The sequence below is a fragment of the Oncorhynchus gorbuscha genome, linkage group LG05, assembly GCF_021184085.1.
Source record: "Oncorhynchus gorbuscha isolate QuinsamMale2020 ecotype Even-year linkage group LG05, OgorEven_v1.0, whole genome shotgun sequence".
NCBI classification, from domain to species: domain Eukaryota; kingdom Metazoa; phylum Chordata; class Actinopteri; order Salmoniformes; family Salmonidae; genus Oncorhynchus; species Oncorhynchus gorbuscha.
The window spans coordinates 35,779,582-35,806,229 of NC_060177.1; the positions used below are offsets into that span (position 1 = coordinate 35,779,582).

The window sequence follows — 26,648 nt, forward strand, 5'->3', positions numbered from 1 at the left end:
AAATGTTTGTGGCAATTTAACTTACTACATTTATGCATTTAAAGAGAGACTGAATCAAAACAACTATGTCTCTGGTTGAAAATGGCCTATGTGGCATCAATATGTGTCGGAAACATGTATTCTAGTGTCAAAATGTACTACAAAGTGTAAATATGATCATTCTGGTCATAAAGTCAGTCTCGTCCCAAACTGCGATTTGCGAGATTACTAGGAGTGAAGGGTACCTAACCATTTTCCTTCGGGTTGGGTTTATTTAATTCCTGCCCACAGCTGGCAGCACCCGAGTAGTGCCCAGCACACTGGCCATTGTACATTTGGTTTGAATTTGGATATCCCAATGGGGCTAGTTAGGGACCATCAGTAAACTACACAATGTACAGGGGACAATATTTTTAAATGTCAATAGCTCCAAATATCAATGACATAAAAACCTCAAACCAACTATAAATTGTAGAAATGCATATGCAAATATTGAAAGCATTTAATGAGAACTAAGAGGTGTGCAACATTTAAATATTTTCCCATTTACATTGTGTAATATATTGTTGGTCCCGAACTAGTCCCACAGATAGACTAAAGTCAAACCAACTTTGTAACAGTCACACACCGTCTGGCTAAAGCTGATGGGCGAAATAAGTTGGCTAGCTTTCTAGTCTAGGCCAGGCTACTTCCAGATACAAGACCTGGTCAGACTGTTTCATATTATCTAGAAGGGTGAGTGACTGTAACTGTGTAGGGTTTTGGCAAAGTGAATGTACAAACGCCTCCCACTTGCAAAAACACTTGAGAGACACCCACATCAAAGCACGCCTTCAAGACCCAAATCTCATTCTCAGTTTCATTTCCTAATGAGTACAATTGAAACCGAGGCTAAATCAGTATGTTCAGCCCCCTTTAATAAGAAAAGGATTTCAGGAACTGTCATGTTCACTACTATGTTAATGTTGACCTGTAAGATCAAGTAATAAAATGTCTGGCACAAGTTGATAATGATGTCAAATGGCAGGCGATGTCTCATCATTATTGCGTCAAAGACGCATGGTTGAATGAGTACACCAAATTACCTTTAAAACAGGGCAAACCAGTAGATTTGTTATAAAGCCCACAGGGCCTTGCTGAGTGTATGACCTGTCATGGTGTCATAATTTGTGCTGCTGTGCTTTGGCTCTGAGGGTCTCCTGCTGGATCCGGTGGTCCCCTGGGGCTCTCAGCACAGCCATGAGCTCATTCTGTGTCACTGATCGGTCACCGGCCCCGGCTCTCCTCCCATTGTCTCCAACAGATATCACTACCTGTCAATGTTAACTCTATATTCCATAGTCTGACTGGTAATACTGGTGACGTGCAAAATATATTCCATTAATACTATATATTAAATCAGAAAGCATATCAAATCATTTAAAATACTATTCCAATGGTACAATATATTTTATTAAGCATTAGAAAAAGATACAATCCTCTGTACACTGTCTTTGGATAGTTGTTTTAGGGGAGGGGCCATACTACAGGAAACTGTGGTCATGTTTTTCACTCTCCCTTTCACCCCTTTTTTTGGGCGGGGGGGTCACTTATCCCTACTTTTATGCATTTAGCTCTTTGTTAGAATGTCCTTCTTTGAAAATGCATTGAACCAGTTAGATAAGCTAGTAATATTACCCACCTAATCATTGGTGTGACCTCATGAATATGGATATAGGCTGGGGAGGTACAAGCGGGACTTCACACATTGTAATCCAACATGGAGAATAGTGGCACATTTACAAATATAATGGACTTAGTCACCAAAAAACAACGGGTTACATTTTTTCCCCCAAATTCCTGACTTTAAATCCATTTAGAAATACACTCTTAATATCTCTTGCATATACATACAGTTATATATATATATATATTTATATATATATATTGTTTATATTCAATTTGTAAAATTATGTGTAAATCACAAACATAATACAAGAGAGGTACAAACATTCAGATATGAAATGAGAATCTGCAGTTTTTAGAGCATACAATGGCCTTCTATTTACACATTCATAATTAGGCAGGAGATAACATAGAAAATATGTTTAATACTCTCGAGATAAGTATCCCCTCTAAACAAGTGTTTTGTATTTTGTACCGGCAGTTCTAGTCGCAGTGAATGCCAAATTTAAAAACACAACACTTCCATAATTGTGAAGCTGGCAATGAATTAAAGCTTTATCGTTGCCGGCGGGTGTTTCTCCTTGTAACGTAACGACACGATAAATGAATTGTTTGGAGCCGAACACTGGTTGTTAACTTTATGCGTTGACCTTGTACTGCCATCAACAGTTTGTCACGTTTGAAGATTCAATTTTGAGCAAAACATGTACATCAATATTTTGGTCAGTGGGAGGTGAATGGATATGCATTACAGTACTTTCAGGGTTTAACAATGCATTTCAAGTCATCCAGCAGCATGTTGACGTACGTGCTACCAGCCTTGAGGTTAGACAGTCTGCAACAACAAAGGATCCATATCGTCTTTGTTCTCCATATCACATTATGATAAGGATTCGCTGATGTGAGGGAGTGCCTCCATCTCCGTGAGGGCTTAATCAATTCTAATTCCTCAAGGAGGAGGGAAAGGAGAAAATGGATAGTTTCATCGGACATTTCACGCTCGTTTCCTTTGATACTGTTGCATAAAGGAAGATTTCCAAGCTCCTTTTTCATGTGTCTTTTGCCGTACACCCAGGCATTATGTAACACTGCCCTCACGGTCTCTGATTTTGGTGGTGGTATCTTGGAGAGGGATGACTGAAGTCTTGGCCCTGGCCTTAGTCCACAGACGTTCAGCTGGGATTCTTGAAGATATTTACCACGTTTCAATGGATACGAATTAGTCCTTGTTGGTCATCACAATAAGGGTCCAGGGGGGAAAAGAAAACAACTGAGACATGTTTGGACTCCATAACTTTGGCTGATCTCAGATTCTTCGTTTGCCCCATCCTCACATTGGCCATCATACTCATACTGTATCATTTGGACGTAGCTAAGATGTTACTATTCTTCTGTGGCTAAGACATCTCCGAGGAGCGTTGAGTGTGACATAAGTTGATAAACATGACTGTGGAGGCTCCCTGTGGAGGCTCCCTCCTCCCGATGTCTTAGTAATATTACCCCTCACCATATGTATGCTCCACCTCATCTTGTTCCAATATTCTTATACTGGCACATGAGGAGATTCTTAAAGGTCTTCTTGAAGGTGGCGTTGCAGAGGGCGTAGCAGGCTGGGTTGATGGTGCTGTTGACGTAGCACAGCCAGTAGCCAATAGCCCACACAGTGTCCGGGACACAGGAGTGGCAGAAGGTGCTGATGAGCACCATGACATTGTACGGGGTCCATGTGAGGATGAAGGCAAGCAGGATGGCGAAGATGGTTTTGGTCACCTTTTTCTCTCTGGCTGCCATTTGGCGCTTCCTCTTCACCTGGCTGCGGGCAATACTGGCAAACTTGCGCGCCACCTTCCGGGGTCGGTTGACTGGGATAGAGCGGGTCTCGCCCCCCTGGATGGGTGGCTGAATCTCGATGGCAGTAATGCACTCGTCACCAGCCTGCTTGGTTACAATCTTGATCTTGGACCATTTAGAGGCAGGGTTGAGTTTAACGGTTGCCGCTGCAGGTGCAGGTTCAGGTGCAGGAGCAGGTGCTGGAGCAATGCCAAGGCACCCCTCGGAAATGGCTTCACTGTTGGCCCTCCCCTTGGCATTTTTGGGGGCAATGCTGGCTGTGCTGGAGCCATTGGAACTCTCTTTCTCTTCTGGATTGACACTAGCGTCAGGCTTGGTGGAAACAACAGACACATCAATCTTGCCATTCTTCACAGCTTCACCGGTGTTGCACGACTCCAGACTGGGCTTGGGGGACGGGTTGTTGTTATTCTGTCTGTTAAGGATGTGGCTCTTGAGTGGGTTAGGTATCTTGAGGCCCTTCTTTTTCTCAGCCTCGGGCTTCTGCTTGGACACCCGGCTGCGGCTGGCCAGAGAGATGTGGATGTAGAGCACCATCATGATGACCACAGGCAGGTAGAAGGCAGCGATGGCTGTGCCGAAAGTGACAGCAGGGTTAGAGAGAAACTGGATGTAGCACTCTCCTGGTGGAACCGTGCGCTCTCCAACAATAAACTGCCAAAACAGGATAGCAGGGGCCCAAAGAATGAAGGAAAGAATCCAGGCACCTGCAATCATCAGCCCAGCCATTTTGGTGGTCCTTCTGGCTGGATAGCTCAGGGGCTTGGTGACACAGAAGTAGCGGTCAAAGCTAATAATAAGAAGGTTCATGACAGAAGCATTGCTCACCACGTAATCCAGGGCCAGCCACAAGTCACACGCTACAGGTCCCAGGGGCCAATAGCCCACAATGATGTAGACAGTGTAGAGGTTCATGGAGAACGCACCAATGATAAGGTCTGCACACGCCAGGCTAAACAGGAAGTAGTTGTTGACCGTCTGGAGGTGCCGATTTACTTTAATGGAGAGCATCACCAGGATGTTGCCTGTGACAGTGACAAAACTAAGGGAGCCTGTAACCAGGGCGATGAAGACCATCTCCACGGCTTTGTAGGGGCTTCCCATCTCCTCCTCCCCCACCACACAGGTCTCATTGGTGCCAGAATCATTACAGCTGAGGTTGGCTGACAAGACATCACTGGAAATGTTGCTCAAAGAGCCTGAAAAGGAAGCACAATAACAACAATATGTTAATTCTGGATGTGTAGTGTAGGAGAGTTTAAAAGGTTATTCCATCAAACTTCAAGTTATTAGAATAGTACACAATGCAGAACAGAACAACCAGGTTAAAGGTCAGTGGGCTAAGGCAGGGAACAGGAATATTCCAAGTTCGGACAGAAGGGGGGAGTCAGATCGCTATGATCGGCAGGAACTTTACTTTTGGTGTCTATTTTTAATTGTTGCGCTACTAGTACTGCCTGTTGATATTAAGTAGGCAGCTACAGTAGCTGAATGATGTTAACATCTTCGGGTTTCATTTCATTAAATGTATTTGATTTCATTTAAGTGCTTATGTCGCCTACTAACACCCTGGTACTACCTGTAGCTCCCGTTGTCTGCAGTCTGAGAAAAAACTGAGAGAGAAAGGTATGTGTTGCAGATTACTCCTTTGTAGAAGTCCAATGACGTGAAATAATTAAAACATCCCAAGGTTAATGCCGTAGATATTGTTATAAGGGAGTGTGAGACTATTGAAACATGTAACATTCAGAGTTGTATTGTTATTATTAATATAGTTTACAGAGCGCTAAAATGTATTGCTGTTCTAGCTAGCATGCCTTTCTGTGATGCAAACGGTTAGCCGAGCTGCCGCCTGATGCTAGCGTTGCATTGTGGGAGATTTAGTTTTAGCCCTCTAAGGTCTGAATGGGATAAAGGCGATTCCACGTTGTAGCTTGTTTGTAATTACAGTGTTTTTGTACACGAGTTGTTGTATTTTAATACTGTCAACACTGAAATTGATGTGTGTTGTGGGATGTGAGACAGGATATGTGTTTTACCTTTTTTCATGCTCCTGTATAGAACAACTTGTCAGATGGTGCATTGGAGACTGATGTGTTCCTGTCCTGTTTTTTCACAATACTATTGCAGGCATGGTTCTATTGTCTAAGAATTAAGATTATACATTCTTTGTATTAAGGACCGTTTATTATTTTATACTATACATTGTGGCTTTATGTGTGAATGTGATTGTGTGAGTCTGAGAAAACACTGAGAGAGAAAGAACTTGTCAGATGGTGCATTGGAGACGAGACTGATGTGTTCCTGTCCTGTCTTTTCACAATACTATTGCAGATCGACATAAAAGCCAAAAAGACAGCCGTGGTGTCACTCTTCATTTCTTGGTTCTCCTGTGGTACATATAAAGACCGCTACATTAGCACAAATCTCCCAACATATCCACTGTTATGTAACATCTTGCCCTCTGCGAAATGCTCTTCGCCAAGACATTTAATTCTTTGAATTGGAATACACGGTATGAAAGTCTGAAAACATAAAGAACATACTTACTTCTAAGCGAAGAATAGCCTGGTTGGGTGTTCATCCTTGGTTATGTGTTCTGGTTTTATTGCCATGTGCATATGCAAATTAGTATTTGCATTCAAAATTAGATATTGTGAGCTAGTGAATATGCATGCCTGAGTTATTTTACAGATACTTCAGTTTACCTAGCTCCAGAGGTGTGGACTCGAGTCACATGACTTGGGCTCGAGTCAGACTCGAGTCACAAATATGATGACTTGCAACTCGACTTTAACTTTAACACCAATGACTTGTGACTTAACTTGGACTTGAGCCTTTTGACTCGAACTGACTTGATACACTCCCCAAGCCCAAATGTAAAAAATTATGCTATTAAAAAAGATGTGCAGTGCATCAACTCTTCATTTAACGGATTACAGTTTGAATCGGACAGCAAACCAATCAAATTGTGCCAGCTGAGAAAAAGTTGCGCGTGGCAGTGCAGAGGAACGTCGGCGGGTGAATTCAGATGGAGCCCTTGGAAAGATGATACCCCAAATTATTGTTTTCGTATATAAAGACGATGCTGTATCAACAAAAAAACGCATTGTAACTTGCAAAACATGCGGGAAGAAAATGACAGACGGAGGTGCAACAACTTCCAACTTTGTTCGACATTTGAAGCTGCACAAAGAACGGTAAGTCGTGGATAATATAGCCAACAGCTATATAATTTATAACTTTGCTAGTGTAGCATGCAGGCTAACGTAACGTTAAATCAATGAGCAACCACACAGTCAGTCAGTGTGGGAACGTGATCATTGCACCCAAGATTGAGCTACAACTGGCTCGGCAGTTGGTAGCCCAAATCCTGCCTGATGTTACTGCTGTTCCTAAAACCATTGACATATGTTAGTCTACTGTAACCACACATAGAGAAGGTGTGTGTTTGTAAGGTTGGGCGATTGTGTACAAGCCTACAGTGCCCGATTGCGATCCTCAATAGTCGGGGGGGGGGTCTTTGTCATGGCTACCCATGTAAAATAGCGGCAGAAGAAATGGCAGCAGTTTTACGGGCGCCCAACCAATTGTGCTATTATGTGCTTTTCTTCGTGTTATTTGTAACTTCTTTTGTACATAATGTTTCTGCAACCGTATCTTATGGCAAAAAAAGAGCTTCTGGATATCAGGACAGCGATCACTCACCACGGATGAGACAAAGATTTTTTCTACAACAAGGAGGACGCAGAGGACATTCTCCAAACACCCCACAGGGCCGACATCCCCGTTATTTGCAAGAGGAAGCGACGCAGGTACAGAGGACAAAGAGCCAGATGTCAGGTCAGGACCTGGAGAAGGCGAGTGTGAAAGCTGCCATTACCGTCAACACTACTAGCCAACGTGCAATCATTGGACAATAAATTAGATGAGGTATGATCACGAATATCCTACCAACGGGACATCAAAAACTGTAATATCCTATGTTTCACGGAATCGTGGCTGAATGATGACATGGATATTCAGCTAGCGGGATATAAGCTGCACCGGCAAGATAGAACAGCACACTCTGGTAAGAAGAGAGGGGGCGGTCTGTGCAGCTGGTGCATGAAATCTAAGGAATTCTCTAGATTTTGCTCGCCTGAAGTAAAGTATATTGTAATAAATTGCAGGCCACACTATTTGCCTAGAGAGTTTTCAGCTATACTTTTCATGGTGGTTTATTTACCACCAGAGACAGATGCTGGCACTAAGACCGCACTCCGTCAGCTGTATAAGGAAATAAGCAAATGGGAAACCACTCATCCAGAGTCGGCGCTCCTAGTGGCCGGAGACTTTAATTCAGGGAAACTGAAATCAGTTCTACCAAATTTCTATCAACATGTTAAATGTGCAACCAGAGGGAAAAATATCTAGATCACATGTACTCCACACACAGAGACGCATACAAAGCTCTCCCTCGCCTCTATCCTCCTGATTCCTGCTTACAAGCAAAAATTAAAGCAGGAAGCACTAGTGACTTGGTCTATAAAAAAGTGGTCAGATGAAGCATTTGCTAAACTACAGGACTGTTTTGCTATCACAGACTGGAACATGTTCCGGCATTCTTCCGATGGCATTGAGGAGTACACCACATCAGTCACTGGCTTTATCAATAAGTGCATTGAGGATGTCGTCCCCACAGTGACGGTATGTACATACCCCACCAGAAGCCATGGATTATAGGTAACATCCGCACTGAGCTAAAGGGTAGAGCTGCCACCTTCAAGGTGCGGGACTCTAACCCGGAAGCTTACAAGAAATCCTGCTATGCCCTGCGTCAATACAAGGCGAAGATTGATTCATACTACACCGGCTCCGATGCTTGTCTTATGTGGCAGGGCTTGCAAACTATTACAGACTACAAAGGGAAGCACAGCCGCGAGCTGCCCAGTGACACAAGCCTACCAGACGAGCTAAATCACTTCTATGCTCGCTTCGAGGCAAGCAACACTGAGGCATGCATGAGAGCATCAGCTGTTCCGGACGACTGTGTGATCATACTCTCCGCAGCCGACGTGAGAAAGATCTTTAAACAACATACACAAGGTTGCGGGGCCAGACGGATTACCAGGACTTGTGCTCTGGGCATGTGCTGACCAACTGGCAGGTGTCTTCACTGACCTTTTCAACATGTGCCTGATTGAGTCTGTAATACCAACATGTTTCAAGCCGACCACCATAGTCCCTGTGCCCAATAACACAACGGCAACCTGCCTAAATGACTACAGACCCGTAGCACGCACGTCTGTAGCCTTAAAGTGCTTTGAAAGGTTGGTCTTGTCTCACATCAACACCATTATCCCAGAAACCCTAGACCCACTCCAATTTGCACACCGCCCAAACAGATCCACAGATGATGCAATCCATATTGAACTCCACACTGCCCTTTCCCACCTGGACAATAGGAACACCTATGTGAGATTGCTATTCATTGACTACAGCTCAGCGTTCAACACCCATAGTACCCTCAAAGCTCATCACTAAGCTAAGGACCCTGAGATTAAACACCTTCTTCTGCAACTGGATCCTGGACTTCCTGACGGGCCGCCCTTAGGTGGTGAGGGTAGGTAGCAACACATCTGCCACACTGATCCTCAACACTGGAGCTCCTCAGGGGTGCGTGCTCAGCCCCCTCCTGTACTCCCTGTTCACCCACGACTGCATGGCCAGGCACGACTCCAACACCATCATTAAGTTTGCAGACGACACAGCAGTGGTAGGCCTGATCACCGACAACGACGAGACAGCCTATAGGGAGGAGGTCAGAGACCTGGCCGGGTGGTGCCAGAATAACAACCTATTCCTCAACATAACCAAGACTAAGGAGATGATTGTGGACTACAGGAAAAGGAGGACCGAGCACATCCCCATTCTCATCGACGGGGCTGTAGTGGAGTAGGTTGAGAGCTTTAATTGCCTTGGTGTCCACATCAACAACAAACTAGAATGGTCCAAATACACATTTACATTTAAGTCATTTAGCAGACGCTCTTATCCAGAGCGACTTACAAATTGATGCATTCACCTTATGACATCCAGTGGAACAGCCACTTTACAATAGTGCATCTAAATCTTTTAAGGGGGGGGGGTGAGAAGGATTACTTTGTCCTATCCAAAGTATTCCTTAAAGAGGTGGGGTTTCAGGTGTACCAAGACAGTCGTGAAGAGGGCACGACAAAGCCTATTCCCCCTCAGGAAACTAAAAAGATTTGGCATGGGTCCTGAGATCCTCAAAAGGTTCTACAGCTGCAACATTGAGAGCATCCTGACTGGTTGCATCACTGCCTGGTATAGCAATTGCTCGGCCTCTGACCGCAAGCCACTACAGAGGGTTGTGCGTACGGCCCAGTACATCACTGGGGATAAACTGCCTGCCATCCAGGACCTCTAAACCAGAGTGTCACAGGAAGGCCTTAAAAATTGTCAAAGACCCCAGCCACCCCAGTCATAGACTGTTCTCTCTATCTACTGCATGGCAAGCGGTACCAGAGTGCCAAGTCCAGGACAAAAAGGCTTCTCAACACTTTTTACCCCCAAGCCATAAGACTCCTGAACAGGTAATCCAATGGCTACCTGGACTATGTGCATAGTGTGCTACCCCCCCAACCCCTATTTTTTATGCTGCTGCTACTCTCTGTTCATCATATATGCATAGTCACTTTAACTACAGTGCCTTGTGAAAGTATTCGGCCCCCTTGAACTTTGTGACCTTTTGCCACATTTCAGGCTTCAAACATAAAGATATAAAACTGTATTTTTTTGTGAAGAATCAACAACAATTGGGACACAATCATGAAGTGGAACGACATTTATTAGATATTTCAAACTTTTTTAACAAATCAAAAACTGAAAAATTGGGCGTGCAAAATTATTCAGCCCCCTTAAGTTAATACTTTGTAGCGCCACCTTTTGCTGCGATTACAGCTATAAGTCGCTTGGGGTATGTCTCTATCAGTTTTGCACATCGAGAGACTGACATTTTTTCCCATTCTTGCAAAACAGCTCGAGCTCAGTGAGGTTGGATGGAGAGCATTTGTGAACAGCAGTATTCAGTTCTTTCCACAGATTCTCGATTGGATTCAGGTCTGGACTTTGATTTGGCCATTCTAACACCTGGATATGTTTATTTTTGAAAGATTCCATTGTATATTTTGCTTTGTGTTTTGGATCATTGTCTTGTTGGAAGACAAATCTCCGTCCCAGTCTCAGGTCTTTTGCAGACTCCATCAGGTGTTCTTCCAGAATGGTCCTGTATTTGGCTCCATCCATCTTCCCATCAATTTTAACCATCTTCCCTGTCCCTGCTGAAGAAAAGCAGGCCCAAATCATGATGCTGCCACCACCATGTTTGACAGTGGGGATGGTGTGTTCAGGGTGATGAGCTGTGTTGCTTTTACGCCAAACATAACGTTTTGCATTGTTGTCAAAAAGTTCAATTTTGGTTTCATCTGACCAGAGCACCTTCTTCCACATGTTTGGTGTGTCTCCCAGGTGGCTTGTGGCAAACTTTAAACGACACTTTTTATGGATATCTTTAAGAAATGGCTTTCTTCTTGCCACTCTTCCATAAAGGCCAGATTTGTGCAACATACGACTGATTGTTGTCCTATGGACAGAGTCTCCCACCTCAGCTGTAGATCTCTGCAGTTCATCCAGAGTGATCATGGGCCTCTTGGCTGCATCTCTGATCAGTCTTCTCCTTGTATGAGCTGAAAGTTTAGAGGGACGGCCAGTTCTTGGTAGATTTGCAGTGGTCTGATACTCCTTCCATTTCAATATTATCGCTTGCACAGTGCTCCTTGGGATGTTTAAAGCTTGGGAAATATTTTTGTATCCAAATCCGGCTTTAAACTTCTTCACAACAGTATCTCGGACCTGCCTGGTGTGTTCCTTGTTCTTCATGATGCTCTCTGCGCTTTTAACGGACCTCTGAGACTATCACAGTGCAGGTGCATTTATACGGAGACTTGATTACACACAGGTGGATTGTATTTATCATCATTCGTCATTTAGGTCAACATTGGATCATTCAGAGATCCTCACTGAACTTCTGGAGAGAGTTTGCTGCACTGAAAGTAAAGGGGCTGAATAATTTTGCACGCCCAATTTTTCAGTTTTTGATTTGTTCAAAACGTTTGAAATATCCAATAAATGTCGTTCCACTTCATGATTGTGTCCCACTTGTCGTTGATTCTTCACAAAAAAATACAGTTTTATATCTTTATGTTTGAAGCCTGAAATGTGGCAAAAGGTCGCAAAATTCAAGGGGGTCAAATACTTTCGCAAGGCACTGTATATCTACATGTACATGCTACCTCAATCAGCCTGACTAACCGGTGTCTGTATTATCTCTACTTTTATAGCCTCGCTACTGTATTTAGCCTGTCTTTTTACTGTTGTTTTATTTCTTTACTTACCTATTGTTCACCTAATACCTTTTTTGCACTATTGGTTAGAGCCTGTAAGTAAGCATTTCACTGTAAGGTCTACACCTTTTGTATTCGGCGCACGTAACAAATAAACTTTGATTGGATTTGATGTATTTCCATGGAAAAATAAAGTTTATTTGGAAAGTAATAAATATATATATTTGTAAAAACATTCATGATTTGCATAAATGTAATATACTAACTATTACTCTTGTTAAAAATATGAAATGGTATTACATTTGTTGAAGAGCACATTATGACTCGAAACTCAAAGCTTGACTTGGGACTTGAGTGCTAAGACTTGAGACTTACTTGTGACTTGTAAAACAATTACTTGGTTCCACCTTTGCCTAGCTCCCATGAACAAATTAGCAGACAAAAGATTTATGACATGAACATGGGCCTGGACAGCATTCCTGGTGAATTGCCTTGGGTGAAGAGAGTTTCACATTGTATTGCTCCTCAGTGATGTATTCTACAGCATGCTCTGTGCAGCTGTCTGGTCATTCAATTAAGACATCACAGAGAATTAAATTAAACACACCACTAAATATCAACATCTCTTTCAGGTCATTTAGATTGACCCAAAGGTTCATTATTTACGCCTCTCTAAAGCAGTTGAGTTAGATGTATTTTAAGGTATTTCCCCCTCGCATTCTAATGAATAAAAACAGATGGAAATACAGAAGCCGAGCCTGCGGTGTGACATTGATGTGTAAGAGAATGTGACTCGGTGCTCAAATTATCATGGATAACTATCTGTGTCAGCAATGGATCCTCCACATTAAATACTGAGGTACTGTGAATATAAAAGGCATCTCCCTAAGTTTCGTCATCGTCGGCAAACCACCCTGATACTCAGCTGGAAATGTTAAGTTGTCAGCCAACTAAATCTTTGTAATGCAAACAGAAAAGTTACAGGGAGTAAGTTCCGGCATAAGACACTTCTGTTAAAGAATACTAGCTTCAGGAGGAGATACTGTTGAAAGTGTAGCTGAGTCTGTCTCTGCACTGTCTAGGGCTAGACACTACTAAAGCAGTATCATTACGTATTCTGTTTGTAGTGTCGTAGTTTGTACACCCAACTGTATAAAACACGATCAAATAATACCAAAAACAACAATAGTAGAAATGCAAGGCAGGGCATTAAGAACAACAAACAAACCCCATTCAATAAGGAGATCAGACAAAACACCAGCTAACAACTTGCCATAATCCATATTACAATGATGTGTTTCTGCAACGTGTGTATGTCAGCATGTCTTTAGAAGAGCTTGACGGTGTGATTGTGTGATATCATTGAAAGGCTGCCCTCTAATGGCAAAGCAGTGTTTTGCTCGGGGACACAGGAGATCTTATCAATAATGATCAAAGACATGACCCCGGTCTTTCAGTCAGAATATAGGATGTGACATGCTGCTTTTAATGCCCACTGTCTTCTGTTGTTGTATACTGCTCTGACCTACAGAAGGTGGAACAGAGAACGAGGGGATTCGGTCCATAACCTGTTAAGTTCTCCATAACTGAGAGGCAGGAATCAAATGAAACCACCTACGGTCATATCATAGGTTTGTTCTTTTTCACTGTTCAGCCAACTTTGAAGTTAAAAATAACTCAGAGGAGATCAAACCAGTCTAAAATCCATATTACGCACTTGTGGGGCGGTGACTGAATAACCCATTCTTTTTGATTCCAGCCAGACAGAGATGCCGGCTGCTAACTTTAAAATTGCTCTTAGTTTCAGTATCTTGCAGTGTTCAGGAGTAGTGAACTACATCTACTGTAGTTCAATTAATAATTGAACTACAATATGCAGTAGCTTGGTTCCAGTAGTTAATTACGTTTTTGCCATGCTATCTAGCTAACTACTGGAACTACACACTACATTTTTGATCATGAAAATAAAATAAAGAATGTCCTTTTTTTTCGGCAACAGACCTGCTTAGTTCTCACTTGAAACATAGTTTTTGTGTTTCAATTACACATGTTAACATTTGACTCGCAATTTGTAGTCTATGACATTTCAGATTTAGATATGATTTTTCACGAAGTAGTTTGGATGATATGAACTACTTTTTCAAAGTAACTTTAGTCAAGTAAATTATATTTTTCTTAAGGGTAGCGTTCGTATAGCTTACCGTTTTCTAGTGTGAAGTAATCAGTAGCTAGGTAAAGTACACACAGCGGCCAGCTTATTAGGTACACCACCCCATTCACGGAAATGGTTAGCTCCTACAGACAGTGATACAGGTGGTCATGGCTTGCTATATAAAGCAGGCAGACGGGCATCGAGGCATTCAGTTACTGTTCGATTCAATGTTAGAATGGGCAAAATGAATGACTTAAGCGACATTGAGCGTGGCATAATCGTCAGTGCCGGGTGCACCAGTTACAGTATCTCAGAAACAGCCAGCCTCCTGGGCTTTTTGCGCACAACAGTGTCCAGGGATTAAAGATAACGGTGCAACAAACAAAAAACATCCACTCAGCGGCAGTCCTGTGGGCAAAAACAACTCGGTCCTTGTCACCGATTGGCTATTGCAGCAGATGACCACACCGGGTTCCACTCCTAATCAGCTAAAAACAAGAAGAAGCGGCTCCAGTGGGCACGTGATCATCAACACTGGACAATTGAGGAGTGGAAAAACATTGCCTGCCCTGACGAATCCCAGTCCCTGTTGAGTCATGCTGATGAGTCAGGATTTGGTGTAAGCAGCATGAGTCCATTGGCCCCATCCTGCCTGGTGTCAATGGTACAGGCTGGTGGTGTAATAGTGTGGGGAAGGTTTTCCTGGCACACATAGGTTCATTGATACCAATTGAGCAACGTTACAATGCCACACCTTGTAGAATCCATTCCCCAAATCATTCAGGCTGTTCTGGGGGCAAAGAGGGGTCCGACCCGGAACTAGATGGGTGTACCTAATAAACTATTTTAGAGTAGCTTCCCCAATGCTGGTATCTTGGCTGAACACACTTGTGTGAGGTTTGTGTTTTTACCAGGCTTTAAGCTCTGGAAATGTGAAGGAATGGAATTCCTCAAAGAAAGGAATGTGTTTGGTTAATGATGTAAAAATGTACCTCTGTTAAGTGGGAGCTAATAGAGTATACATCCCTCACAGCCACCCAGCTTAAGGAGACCAGTAACTTGGCTTTAAAGAACAGTGACTTGGCTTTTATCAGATGTGAATAACTGAGCCCACTGATCGAGGTTCTACTGTTCGGGTGTAAGCATGTAAGGGTTTCTGGGGAGTATCCATAATTAAACAGACAACTTTAAAGTATTTCAGGCCCTTACAAGGAATTATGCAATTAGAGTGAAATAGTTAAAGACACAGTAGATAGGTATTTTTCTTAAAGTGTAGGGGTTGGTAATGTCCACTGTTCCTGGCTCTAGCAATGTCATTCATTGTGGCATGACTGTGATATCCTCATGTCTAGCAGGAGAAAAGCAGATGCACTCCACTTGAAAGCCCTTCATGCCAAAATAGCTAAGACACAGCCGCCACGTGCCAGATACTGTGATTAGGCATTTTGGTCTTTGATACTGCAGGCAAAATACAATATTTGATCAAATACAGGTACAAATCAAATGTTATTTGTCACATGCGTCGAATACAACAGGTGTAGGTAATCCTTACAGTGAAATGTTTACATATACATGACGGGTCATTCAGCTCAGGGATTTTATATCAGTTTCTAAGTTTGATCCAGTTCCTGTTTATCTAATGTCAAGGAGCTTTCTACTTTAACGACAGCGGGTCACTATATAGTCCAGCAAACAGCCTTGAATCTGAGCCGGGCCTATTTTAAGAACACATACCTTGTCACTTGTGACTGTGAGCATGTGCTTGCATACTGCTGCAGGGAGGGGGTACTCATCTTAGTCACCCCATCTTAAAGTATAGACGGCGGTATAGATTTATGAACTCGTAAGTGGTAAAGACGTGATCCTCCAGGATAAGGCACTGGTTGCATTATGAAATGTCTATGAACATACAGGATGATATATTATGAAATGCTATCATAGGTCTAATGCTATATACAATAGGATCAATTATACATCATTGGATTCAATATTTGAGTTGTTTGTGCCTGGCTTTTAAGTAAAAAAATAAGCATCAACAAATGTAGTCAATGGGATAGTATAAACTTGATCAGTAATATAATTTGTAAAATAATTAGTATTATCCGAGAATATGTATTTCACTGTGGCACTATTGCACCATTGGCCAAAAGAATGTGGACATCTGTTCTTTGAACATCTCATTCCAAAATCAAGGGCATTAATATGGAGTTGGGCCCCCCTTTGCTGCGATAACATCCTCCACTCTTCTGGGAAGGTTTTCCACAAGATGTTGGCACATTGCTGCGGGGACTTGCTTCCATTCAGCTGCTGGGCGATTAGGCCTGGCTCGCAGTCTGCGTTCCAATTTATCCCAAAGGTGTTCGATGGGGTTGGGGTCAGGGCTCTGTGCAGGCCAGTCAAATTCTTCCACACCAATCTCGACCAACCATTTCTGTATGGATCTTGCTTTGTGCACGGGGGCATTGTCATGCTGAAACAGGAAAGGGCCTTCCCCAAACTGTTGCCACAATGTTAGAAGCACAGAATCGTCTAGCATGTCATTGTAAGCTGTAGCGTTAATATTTCCCTTCACTGGTACTAAGGGGCCCAGCCCAAACCATGAAAAACAGCCCCAGACCATTACTCATCCACCAAACTTTACAGTCAGTAATATGCATTCGGTCAGGTAGTGTTCTCCTCCAAAACCAGATTAGTCCGTCGGACTGCCAGATGGTGAAGCGTGATTCATCACTCCAGAGAACGCGTTTCCACTGCTCCAGAGTCCAATGGCAGCGAGCTTTACAACACTTCAGCCGACGCTTGGCATTGCGCATGGTTCTCTTAGGCTTGTGTGCGGCTGCTCAGCCATGGAAACCCATTTCATGAAGCTGGCGGCGAACAGTTTTTGTGCTGATGTTGCTTCCAGAGGCAGTTTGGAAATCGGTAGTGAGCTTTGCAACTGAGGACAGACTTTTTACATGCTTTGCACATCAAATCAAACTGCATTAGTCACGTGCACCGAATACAACAGGTGTAGGTAGACCTTACAGTGAAATTCTTACTTACGAGCCCCTAACCAACAATACAGTTTCAAAAAAATAAGAATAAGAGATAAAAGTAATAGTAATTCAAGTAGTAAGTAATTCAGCACTCGGCTGTCCCATTCTGTGAGTTTTTGTGGCCGACTACTTCGCGGTTGAGCCGTTATTGTTCCGAGACGTTTCCACTTCACAATAACAGCACTTAGCAGTTGACCGGGGCAGCTCTAGCAGGGCAGAAATTTGACAAACTGACTCGTTGGAGTGGCATCCTATGATGGTGCCACGTTGAATGTCACTGAGCTCTTCAGTACGGGCCAATCTACTGCCAATGTTGCTATGGAGATTGCATGTCTGTGTGCTCAATTTTATACACCTGTCAGCAACGGGTGTGACTGAAATGCTGAATCCACTCATTTGAACACGTGTCCACATACCTTTGGCCATGTAGTATAGGTAAGTATTTCCCAAGAGAAAGCTATAGGCCTATACCTTAGTTATCCAGACTGTTACGGTTCCAGAGCCAGAGAGAGTTATTTCTCTACGTAACTTGCCAAAGCTGAACAGCAGGATGCCACAAACAGCAGCTGCTGCTGACAAATACTTCCATTCATTAATCAGGAGTTCAAACAAGGACTATAGTCACTATTTAGCAAAATAGGACTACTCCCATCTTCTGAGATACTATCATTTTTATGAAGGATTTGAGAATAGAATATGAATCCGTGTATGCAGTATCATCTCTTACACTAATAAACATAAGGTTCAACACGCAGACCAAACTAAGGCCTAAATGAACACCAAAACTAAGGGATTAGGGCAATCAACAACGAAAATAAACTTCACTTTGAGAAACAGACGCCTCACAAGTCCTCAACTGGCAGCTTCATTAAATAGTACCCTGCAAAACACCAGTCTCAACGTCAACAGTGAAGAGGCGACTCCGGGATGCTGGCCTTCTAGGCAGAGTTCCTCTGTCCAGTGTCTGTGTTATTTTGCCCATCTTAATCTTTTCTTTTTATTGTCCAGTCTGAGATATGGATTGTTCTGTGCAACTCTGCCTAGAAGGCCAGCATCCCGGAGTCGCCTCTTCACGGTTAACATTGAGACTGGTGTTTTGCGGGTACTATTTAATGAAGCTGCCAGATGAGGACCTGTGAGGCATCCGTTTCTCAAACTAGACACTCTAATGTACTTGTCCTCTCGCCCAGTTGTGTACCGGGGCCTCCAACTCCTCTTTCTACTCTGGTTAGATCCAGTTTGCGCTGTTCTGTTAAAGGGAGTAGTACACAGCGTTGTAAGAGATCTTCAGGTTCTTGGCAATTTCTCGCATGGAATAGCCTTAAATTCTCAGAACAAGATTAGACTGACGAGTTTCAGAAGAAAGTTATTTGTTTCTGGCCATTTTGAGCCTGTAATTGAACCCACAAATGTCGACGCTCCAGGTCTAAAGAAGGCCAGTTTTATTGCTTCTTTGATCAGAACAACAGTTTTCAGCTGTGCTAACATAATTGCAAAAGGGTTTTCAAATGATCAATTAGCCTTTTAAAATGATAAGCTTGGATTAGCTAACACAACATGCCATTGGAACACAGGAATGATGGTTAAGGTAATGCTAGCAAACAGTATGTGCAGGAATCGTATTCTGAACTATTGAGACTGCACAGCAGGGACAGCCTCTCAATCCCAGGAAAGGATACCGTTTTGTTGGTGGTTTGAGATAAACAATTAAATAAAATATATATTTAAAAATTGTTTGGGGCAAAACGATCTCAATCGACATTTAAATGACTAAAACCAAATCAAAACCGTGTAGAAATGATCATGGACATTTATAATCTCTTCATTCTGTCCAGTTTAATAACAGTCATCAAAACGAAAATGAGAGATTCAAGGAGCATCAGAAATTCCAAAAGCGATGGATAGAGGAATATTTTGTGCAAATTTTGACAGAGATGAATTATAATACATTTTAAGTACGGATGCGGCCAATGGGGCAAATGAGTTTGACACCCCTGCTGTAAGGCTAGAGCTTGATGGGACACACTCTGAGCTCTAGACATTACGGAGGGTCTAATAATAATGCTAAATATAGGACGCATGGCTCAGTGAACTTCCCCTCTCCGTGCTGTAGGGATCCTCTGCTGTAAGCTGTTTGATATGGTACATGCTCTACCTTTTGATTCCCTTTATCCTCATTATCCAGGCCTCCGTGCTGTGCCTTGTAACTACCTGCAGAGAAACATCTCCGCCACTGGCACTACTCTGCTGGGCCATCAGGAATGTACTGGCCTTGTTAAAGGGACTGTAATGTCAAACATAGTTACTGTTTTCATTACCAAATAAACTTATATTTAAAAATGATGGGAAACTTCTCATGGTGTGGTTAAAGGCTGAGAGAGAGAGAGAGAGAGAGAGAGAGAGAGAGAGAGAGAGAAAAAGTTTGTATGTCATGTTGACAGACATCATTCTAATTCAAATGAAATACATGCATATGAGATAATTAACCCTAACCTAACTAATTCATATAACAAAGTGGCTGTTTGCTGTCAGCATACGCATATTTTAGTTGTGGTCTTGACTGGCTGTTCTCCCTCCAACTTCAGTGTGGATTTTGTCTTTGTCACAGGCACTGTGGCAACTTGCAACAACAATTACGTTAATGAAATCTGATCTTAGTTATAATGTCAGTAGCTAACTAAGATCAGATTTAATTAACGTATTGTTGTTGCAAGTTTGATGAGAGAGGATGCTATAAATAGAGGATGTGGCTACAAACAGGTATCGTGCAATGCTGATAGGCAACTGCTGACATTACAATGGGCTCCCGAGTGGCGCAGCAGTCTAAGGAACTGCATCTCAGTGCTAGAGGCGTCACTACAGACCCTGGTTCAATCCTGGGCTGTATCACAACCGGCCGTGATTGGGAGTCCCATAGGGCGGTGCACAATTGGCCCAGTGTCATCCGGATTAGGGTTTGGCCGGGGTAGGCCATCATTATAAATAAGAATTAGTTCTTAACTGACTTGCTTCGTTAAATAAAGGTAAAAAAACAAAAACAATAGGAGCCATGCTTTCTTCAATTAATGAACATTGTGCTACTGTAGCTCTGAAATCAAATATAAAATATATGAGAGAGGGAGAGAGAGATGATCACATACCAGGGAAAAGTGTAGTTATTGCTACCCATTGGCTTGAAATGATCGGTATCATGTGGGGAACTAGTGCTGAGCCATTAGTGCTTTTTAAGGTTGGCTCAGTTCAATTTACAAAGTGATCACAGTTTTAGATTTTTTTTTCAACATTAAATGCATTATTAAATAATGGCATTACAACTTCTGTGAAGAATAGTGAACATTCAATGGCCAAAATGTTCCATTGTCTCTGTCAGGTCCACTAGACATCAATAGGCTAGACATCAATAGAAAATGAAATAATACAATAATACAATATACTTAGTTTACTTTATTCCTTTTCATTCCTTTAAAGTCATAATCTCATCTCTACTCAGGCAGTAGCAGCCAGCCAGCCAGGCCATCTAACATTATCTCTGTGCTCCCCACACTGTACAACCTTTGAGTCATCCTATTTAACTAGGCTAGTAGTTCGCTGTCTAGCTAGTAGCTGTTTAAGTTTGCTTCTTAGCCGTCTCACAAAGTCACTTGACTAGTTATTGAAAGAACATAAAGCATACTTTCAAGACTGCTTATTAGCAATTTCTACAACTATCAATCGGGTAGCGCTACCTCGGGAACCTTGTTGTTGTGTTGTGTACATTCCTCTCTCATGCAGTCTGTGTGTAGGCTATCCGTCTCTTTCCGAGCCGGGAAGGGTGCGATTGCAGCCCGCAATTCGGGGCGTTCCTGCATCTGCAGGAACCCCTCTCTATACTTCTATTGGTAAACGTTTCATCTATGATTTAAACTAGGTACACAGGCAGGAGACTACAATAGGTGCCGGTAATGTATCATAACGTTGGATACCAACAGCAGATAAACCTCTCAGAAGAAGACACGGGCGGGAGGCGGGGTGACACCACTAGCTAGCTAGGACACCGGTAAGACAGTGTCCTTCGCCCTTGCCTGCCGAACACTGCTTTCCCACAGTTCTGTTAACGTTACGGCGCGGGCAGGTGCTTGGTCGGTAGGGGGCGAAGGACACTATGCACTAGCTAGCTTGCTAACTAGGACTCCGGGGCGACACTGGGCTAGGACACTGGTAGACAGTGTCCTTCGCCCCCACCTGCAGATCACTGCATACCCGCAGTTCTGTTAACGTTATGGTGAGGCTGTCTGTGTCTGTTTATTTATTACATCCCTTCCTTACAGCGTTGATAGAGTGGTGCATGGGTGGCTGGTATATCTTACGTCTACTATCCAACGAATCAACAGATTACATTTTGAGCCAAAACATCACAGAATTATTTATACTACAATGATGGCATAGCTTAAATGAAAAACTTCCGTTTATCTTTTGACCTCCATTTTACTTGCATAGATAATCATGACCCACATGCAGGAACCAATAGGATGCTCAAGGGGGGGGTCAACTTCTCCTAGAGAGATTTACACGGTTATCAAAATGTCACGCCAGGCCGACCCGAAACACAGCCCTTATTTTTCTAAAATTCCCTATGGTGGGATTTTCTTACCAGTACGTTTTATGGGTATAATGTACTCTATAGCAGACCGCAATCAAACACTATTGTCCGAGCCGAGAAGAACGGGTTTAATGGATTATGGTCATTGTAGTTAATTACTATGTTTCTGTGCTGAACCAGGTTGAATATTTGCCTAATGAAAACTACAACTCCCGTCAGCCCAGCGTCCCACATAGTTATTGACTTAACTTCTCTTGTGAATTTGTAAGTCGCTCTGGATAAGAGCGTCTGCTAAATGACTTAAATGTAAATGTAAATTAATACATTTTCTCTAGAGAAACAGCGCATTGAGATCACAAAAACAAAAAAACTAAATGGATTTCAAGTAATTGAACAGACGTCGTTCAATTAGATGTTTAATGACCAGGAAAAACAGCATTTTGGCTAATCGCTCAGTACTAGAGGGAACCCAACGTTAATCAAATGAATCTACTGTATTTAATATTGTTAATCAGTAATAACACACAGCAACACTGACCACTGACAATTATTTCCGCCCTTCCCTAACTTGACAATGTTTTCCAGCATGGAATCATTGTATTGTGCACACCCACCAACTTCACCACCCACCACCACCATTTGTACATTGTGCACACGCACCAGCCACTGAGTACAAACGAACACAGTTTCAGTGTTGATGAGCAAAATATGGCCAATATCATGTTCCCATTTGGTCCACAACCCTGGCTAACAGAGGGAAGAAAATATCATGAATTATTATTGATCCCACAAAATGGTTGAATTTTGTGGAACAGTGTTTCCTGAGTGTCTGGATTGAAGAACAATATTAATATCATAGAAAAACTGAACGCGAAACTCCAAGCTACAGTGGATGATGGGAGACTGTCGAAGTAAAGCATATAAATTGATAGTTGAATTTATTTGAGACTACACCCACTTTGCACAAACTGGTTGTTTCATCGTAATTTGTCAACGTATTGTGACATCGAATCTACATGGAAAATACATTGGATTTGAAAAAAGTAATCAACAAACTGTTGTTTTGAGGGTGGAATTTCAAGCACAGGATGATGTCATCATGGTAACCAAATTTCAACATGGACAAACCTTGCATAAAATATGTTGAATTTCTACCTTTAAAACAATGTCAGATCTTCAACATTATTTCCACTATCAAAAAAATGTAATACCTTAGTTGAGGCTATTTTACAAACTAATGTAACATTCAAACTTAAAATGACTAACACATCCATGTCCACATTTTGAGATCCCTGTAACTATAAATGTCTTCTTATGTAATCATATAAAGCGTGCATGTTCAAGATACTGTAGCATGCATAGGACGTCGCAGGTCTGTGGCCATCTTCACAATTGCTGTAATAATCTGTGCAGAATCTCAAACGGCATTGATCACTTGCACCATGGACTTTTAAAGCTATCTCAACTGCAAGCCAGGTCATTTGGTTCTGCTATTATATGAAGCACAGGGATAGCACATTAAATCAACAAAATATCTGATATTGTATTCCCATTTGAACGTTGCTGTGCTTTTAAATGGTTGAAAGCGCAGTGATAGATATTTGGGTGACAACTAAACAAAAAAAATCTGACATTGTTTTCCATTGGAATTTGCTTGTGCTTGTAGATGGTTGAAAGCACAGTGATAATACATTGGAAATTCAACTAACTTTTGGCTATATTTTTGAGTGGGTGAATATAGGTTGTAATCTCATTTAATCAAGGTCTCAACCAAATATTACTCAGCTGTCCACGTTGAAATGATGTGATGTGCCCAGCGAGCAGTCTCATGAAAACTAAACCCTAGGAAAGATGATCCATCTCTCCATGAGTCAGAGCTGACTAAATTCCTGGAGCTCATGAATCTGAAGAGGGCATTAAACGTGTCCCTTAGCCCGCAGGCCAGGGCGTAGAGCAATGCCTAACTCATCCAGCCCAGTCTACGCCCGTCCGTGCCAGTGTGAAACATCTGTGCCCAGGGTTGGCACACAGCAGTGCTGCAGAAGCGTCAGTCCTAAAACTAGGTTATGAAGCAGGCAGGGAGGGGAGTATTGGGGTTAATATGGGGGTTGGGTGTAGCATATGACCCAAATGTATACACTACATTATCTCTCTGACTATAGTGTATACACAAGGAGTTTCTTTTGGGCTGAGCTCATTTCACCCAAGTAAACATCCTAAATAGGTTCCACGCATTATTCTAAATGATTGAAATTGTGTAGGTGACTTTGCTTTGACTCTTTCCTAGAAAACAGGGTTGGGCTCAATATCAAGTCGACGCTATTCATTTCGAAAGTTTCAAGAGCCCAACCCTGGTAGAAAATGCACAACCCTGACCAGGGGGGTGGGGCAAGAGGGATGGCCAAAAGAACATCACAGACCTCTCAGCCTCTCACGCTCAATTAACAAAATGGCACCCTAACTGATGTGTCTGGGTTGAAGGCCAATGGCTTTCCTGACCCCATCCACAGTCTGTCCCATGCGGTTAATATCAGACCAGCTGAAAGTGTCCACCACGCCAAATGCAGCCAAACCCAACAGCCATGGACCAAAACAGGGACAGGATTAAAACCCAGCACACCAAAAAAAAAAAAACTCCACTCCTCTGTGGAAGTCATAAGCAGGACTACTACTGTCCCAGCTGTGAGACATTTGATGAGCTCTCTGGGTGTCTGCCTGTGTGTGCTGCTGCCACTGATGATTGTAGAGGGGACACAAATCCTGACAGTCGGGATGCTCATTTCCCGAGGGGCTGCAGGGAGAGCTTTGCATCTCAATGAGGTTCAGGCATTTGCCTGCACAAAAAGCCGCCATCAGGAAGTTTGAAACACTTTAAAGCAGGTATCTCAGGGATGCCCGGCAGCTGGGAGAAAGAAGTGGAGGGAAGTAAGATGAATTGTGGAATGGCTTTGTGTCAGTTGCAGGTGCAGTGAGTATGGGGGACTGGGTATCTGCACTGTGATGAGAATGTCAATTGTATAATGTATATATCAACTTTATCATAGACTACAGATGGACATCAGCACAGTTTTTGCATTGGGAGCTTTGACTGAACTGGGTTTCCCTGTATGATTAGCTATGATCTAGAAACCTCAGCACCCCCCAAAAATGAAGGGAAAAAATGCATTCATTCAACAACAGCAATGAGTCAGACATTTTAATGGAAACAGAGAGAGAGAAACCAAAATGGAGAAGCAAGTGTCACGCATTAAGAATGTTTACATGAACTTCCTCAGAACCAGAAGCATACACATCTCATAATTGGCCTAAACTCCAGCGGGTCAAATATCCACCCAATTAACTCATCAAATAATCTGAAGAGCACTGTGGGGTGCCATCCTAACGAACGCGTTCCAAAAACGCGCACGTTTCTCTTCTTTCATTAGAACAACCCTTAAAGTAATGGTGTCTGAGGTTTCAAACTTCATAATGTACAACTACTTTAACTGATACATATACAAACACCACGAACGTAAGATGAAGATCAACAGTTAGCACACATTCGTTTTTTTTAGATAAGGATATATAGGCTACGGTTTCTTTACTTCAAGTGGGGCCATCTTTTAACATCGTTTTGCACAATATAGCCCACTATAACGTCACGTCGATAGGACCACAACATGATTTTTAAAAACTGTTTTTATTTATTTTAATGTGGGCATTTTTCTACAATAGCCTAACCCAAAGGCTGCCTACTCCGATATCACAGCCGAACCATACACATTGATCAAGCGCACCTTGTTGCGCGCTTGTTTCTCCGTCACTAAGTTGTGCTATCAAATAAATGGTGGAAATCAGAACGAGTGACACAATGGTATTTCTGAGAACAATTAATTTAGTTGATTCCGTCAATGTTAATACATCTGCAAAAAGACTATCCTTGGGGATTCTAAAATAATGCTCATGATAACTCGGTGACAGGTTATTTGAACAGCCATCCTTTGCAAAAGTGGATTTATCAGAATGCACACATTGTTTTGAAAAACCTATAGAAAATATTGTTTACAGGGAAGTTAGATTTCGCACGTTCTAATAGCCTATATTTCCCATTTGTTGTATTTCAAATGCGACAAGTGCATTATAAATGTTACAACTTACTGTTAAAGTTCCAGGACTCAAGCCCACCAGCTCCAGTGCTCTTAGTGGGATTCATGTTGCATGTTTAGATGGTACTCAACCAGGCAAAAATCCCTCTCTCAATCTTACTCTGATAAGTTTTTCCCGGATAGAGACGACGATGTCCTAATTTTGTGCGGTATCATAATAATTGGCACATATTGGATCACATCATGCCTTTTCATGTCAGAATGTCTTTCGGCAGGTACCAGAGAGAGAGCCTTGATACGGAGAGTACAATTCCAAGTGACTGGTGACCGAAACGCCCCGAGCTGAGGTGTGCAAGTCTCTCTCGAAAGAAGCAGTTCGGACTCCGGCAGATGTGCTCTGATCTGTGAGAGACAGTTTTTTTTCAAGTTTGCATGCTCACAGGCAACGAGAGAATGGACTTTTAATGATGTCATGCAAGTCTAACCAATCACCTGGAGGCCTAGTGTTATTCATTTTCGCTCAATCTTCGCTTTGCAGCACTGAAAACGGGTGTGGAGGGCTCCAGTTAAAATGTAATTTTCTTGTAATTATGATATAAAATGGTGGCTTATATTTGGCAATTTCTTCGACGTGGCGTAGAAAAAGTTGTGAATTAGTGGTCCAGTACAGTGTTCGATGTTTGTCGCAATCAGTGGTTACTGTCTGATTTCTTTGCTTTGTAGCCTAGTCTATGTATGTTAGTGCTTTTGACGATGTAGCCATGTAAGAAAAAGGTAATTCAATCTATTGAAAAAGTGCAGTGACACTTTCACGACATCAGGTACTTTAAATTACCAAGGAAGATAACGGGATGATGTGGAGTTCCAGAAGACAAGTCGTTTTAGAACAGG

At 42.5% G+C, this 26,648-nt stretch overlaps 1 protein-coding gene across 1 annotated transcript; it reads right to left on the minus strand.

Annotated features, from left to right (window-relative positions):
- Positions 1-1,413: 1,413 nt before the first annotated feature.
- On the minus strand, positions 1,414-26,165 carry LOC124035893 (muscarinic acetylcholine receptor M4-like). The gene is made up of 2 exons (XM_046349716.1): positions 25,810-26,165; positions 1,414-4,694 (listed from the first exon to the last, which is right to left on the minus strand). Exons 1-2 carry the CDS (start codon positions 25,862-25,864, stop codon positions 3,169-3,171), a joined length of 1,581 nt encoding a protein of 526 aa, XP_046205672.1. The 5' UTR covers positions 25,865-26,165; the 3' UTR covers positions 1,414-3,168.
- Positions 26,166-26,648: the final 483 nt, after the last annotated feature.

Bases quoted from the DNA above. Each gene is read 5' to 3' on its own strand.
- LOC124035893 (XM_046349716.1), bottom strand. From the start codon at position 25,864: ATGAATCCCACTAAGAGCACTGGAGCTGGTGGGCTTGAGTCCTGGAAC. The intron at 4,695-25,809 runs GTAAGTTGTAAC...CTTCCTTTTCAG, and splicing joins TGAGTCCTGGAACTTTAACA to GCTCTTTGAGCAACATTTCC.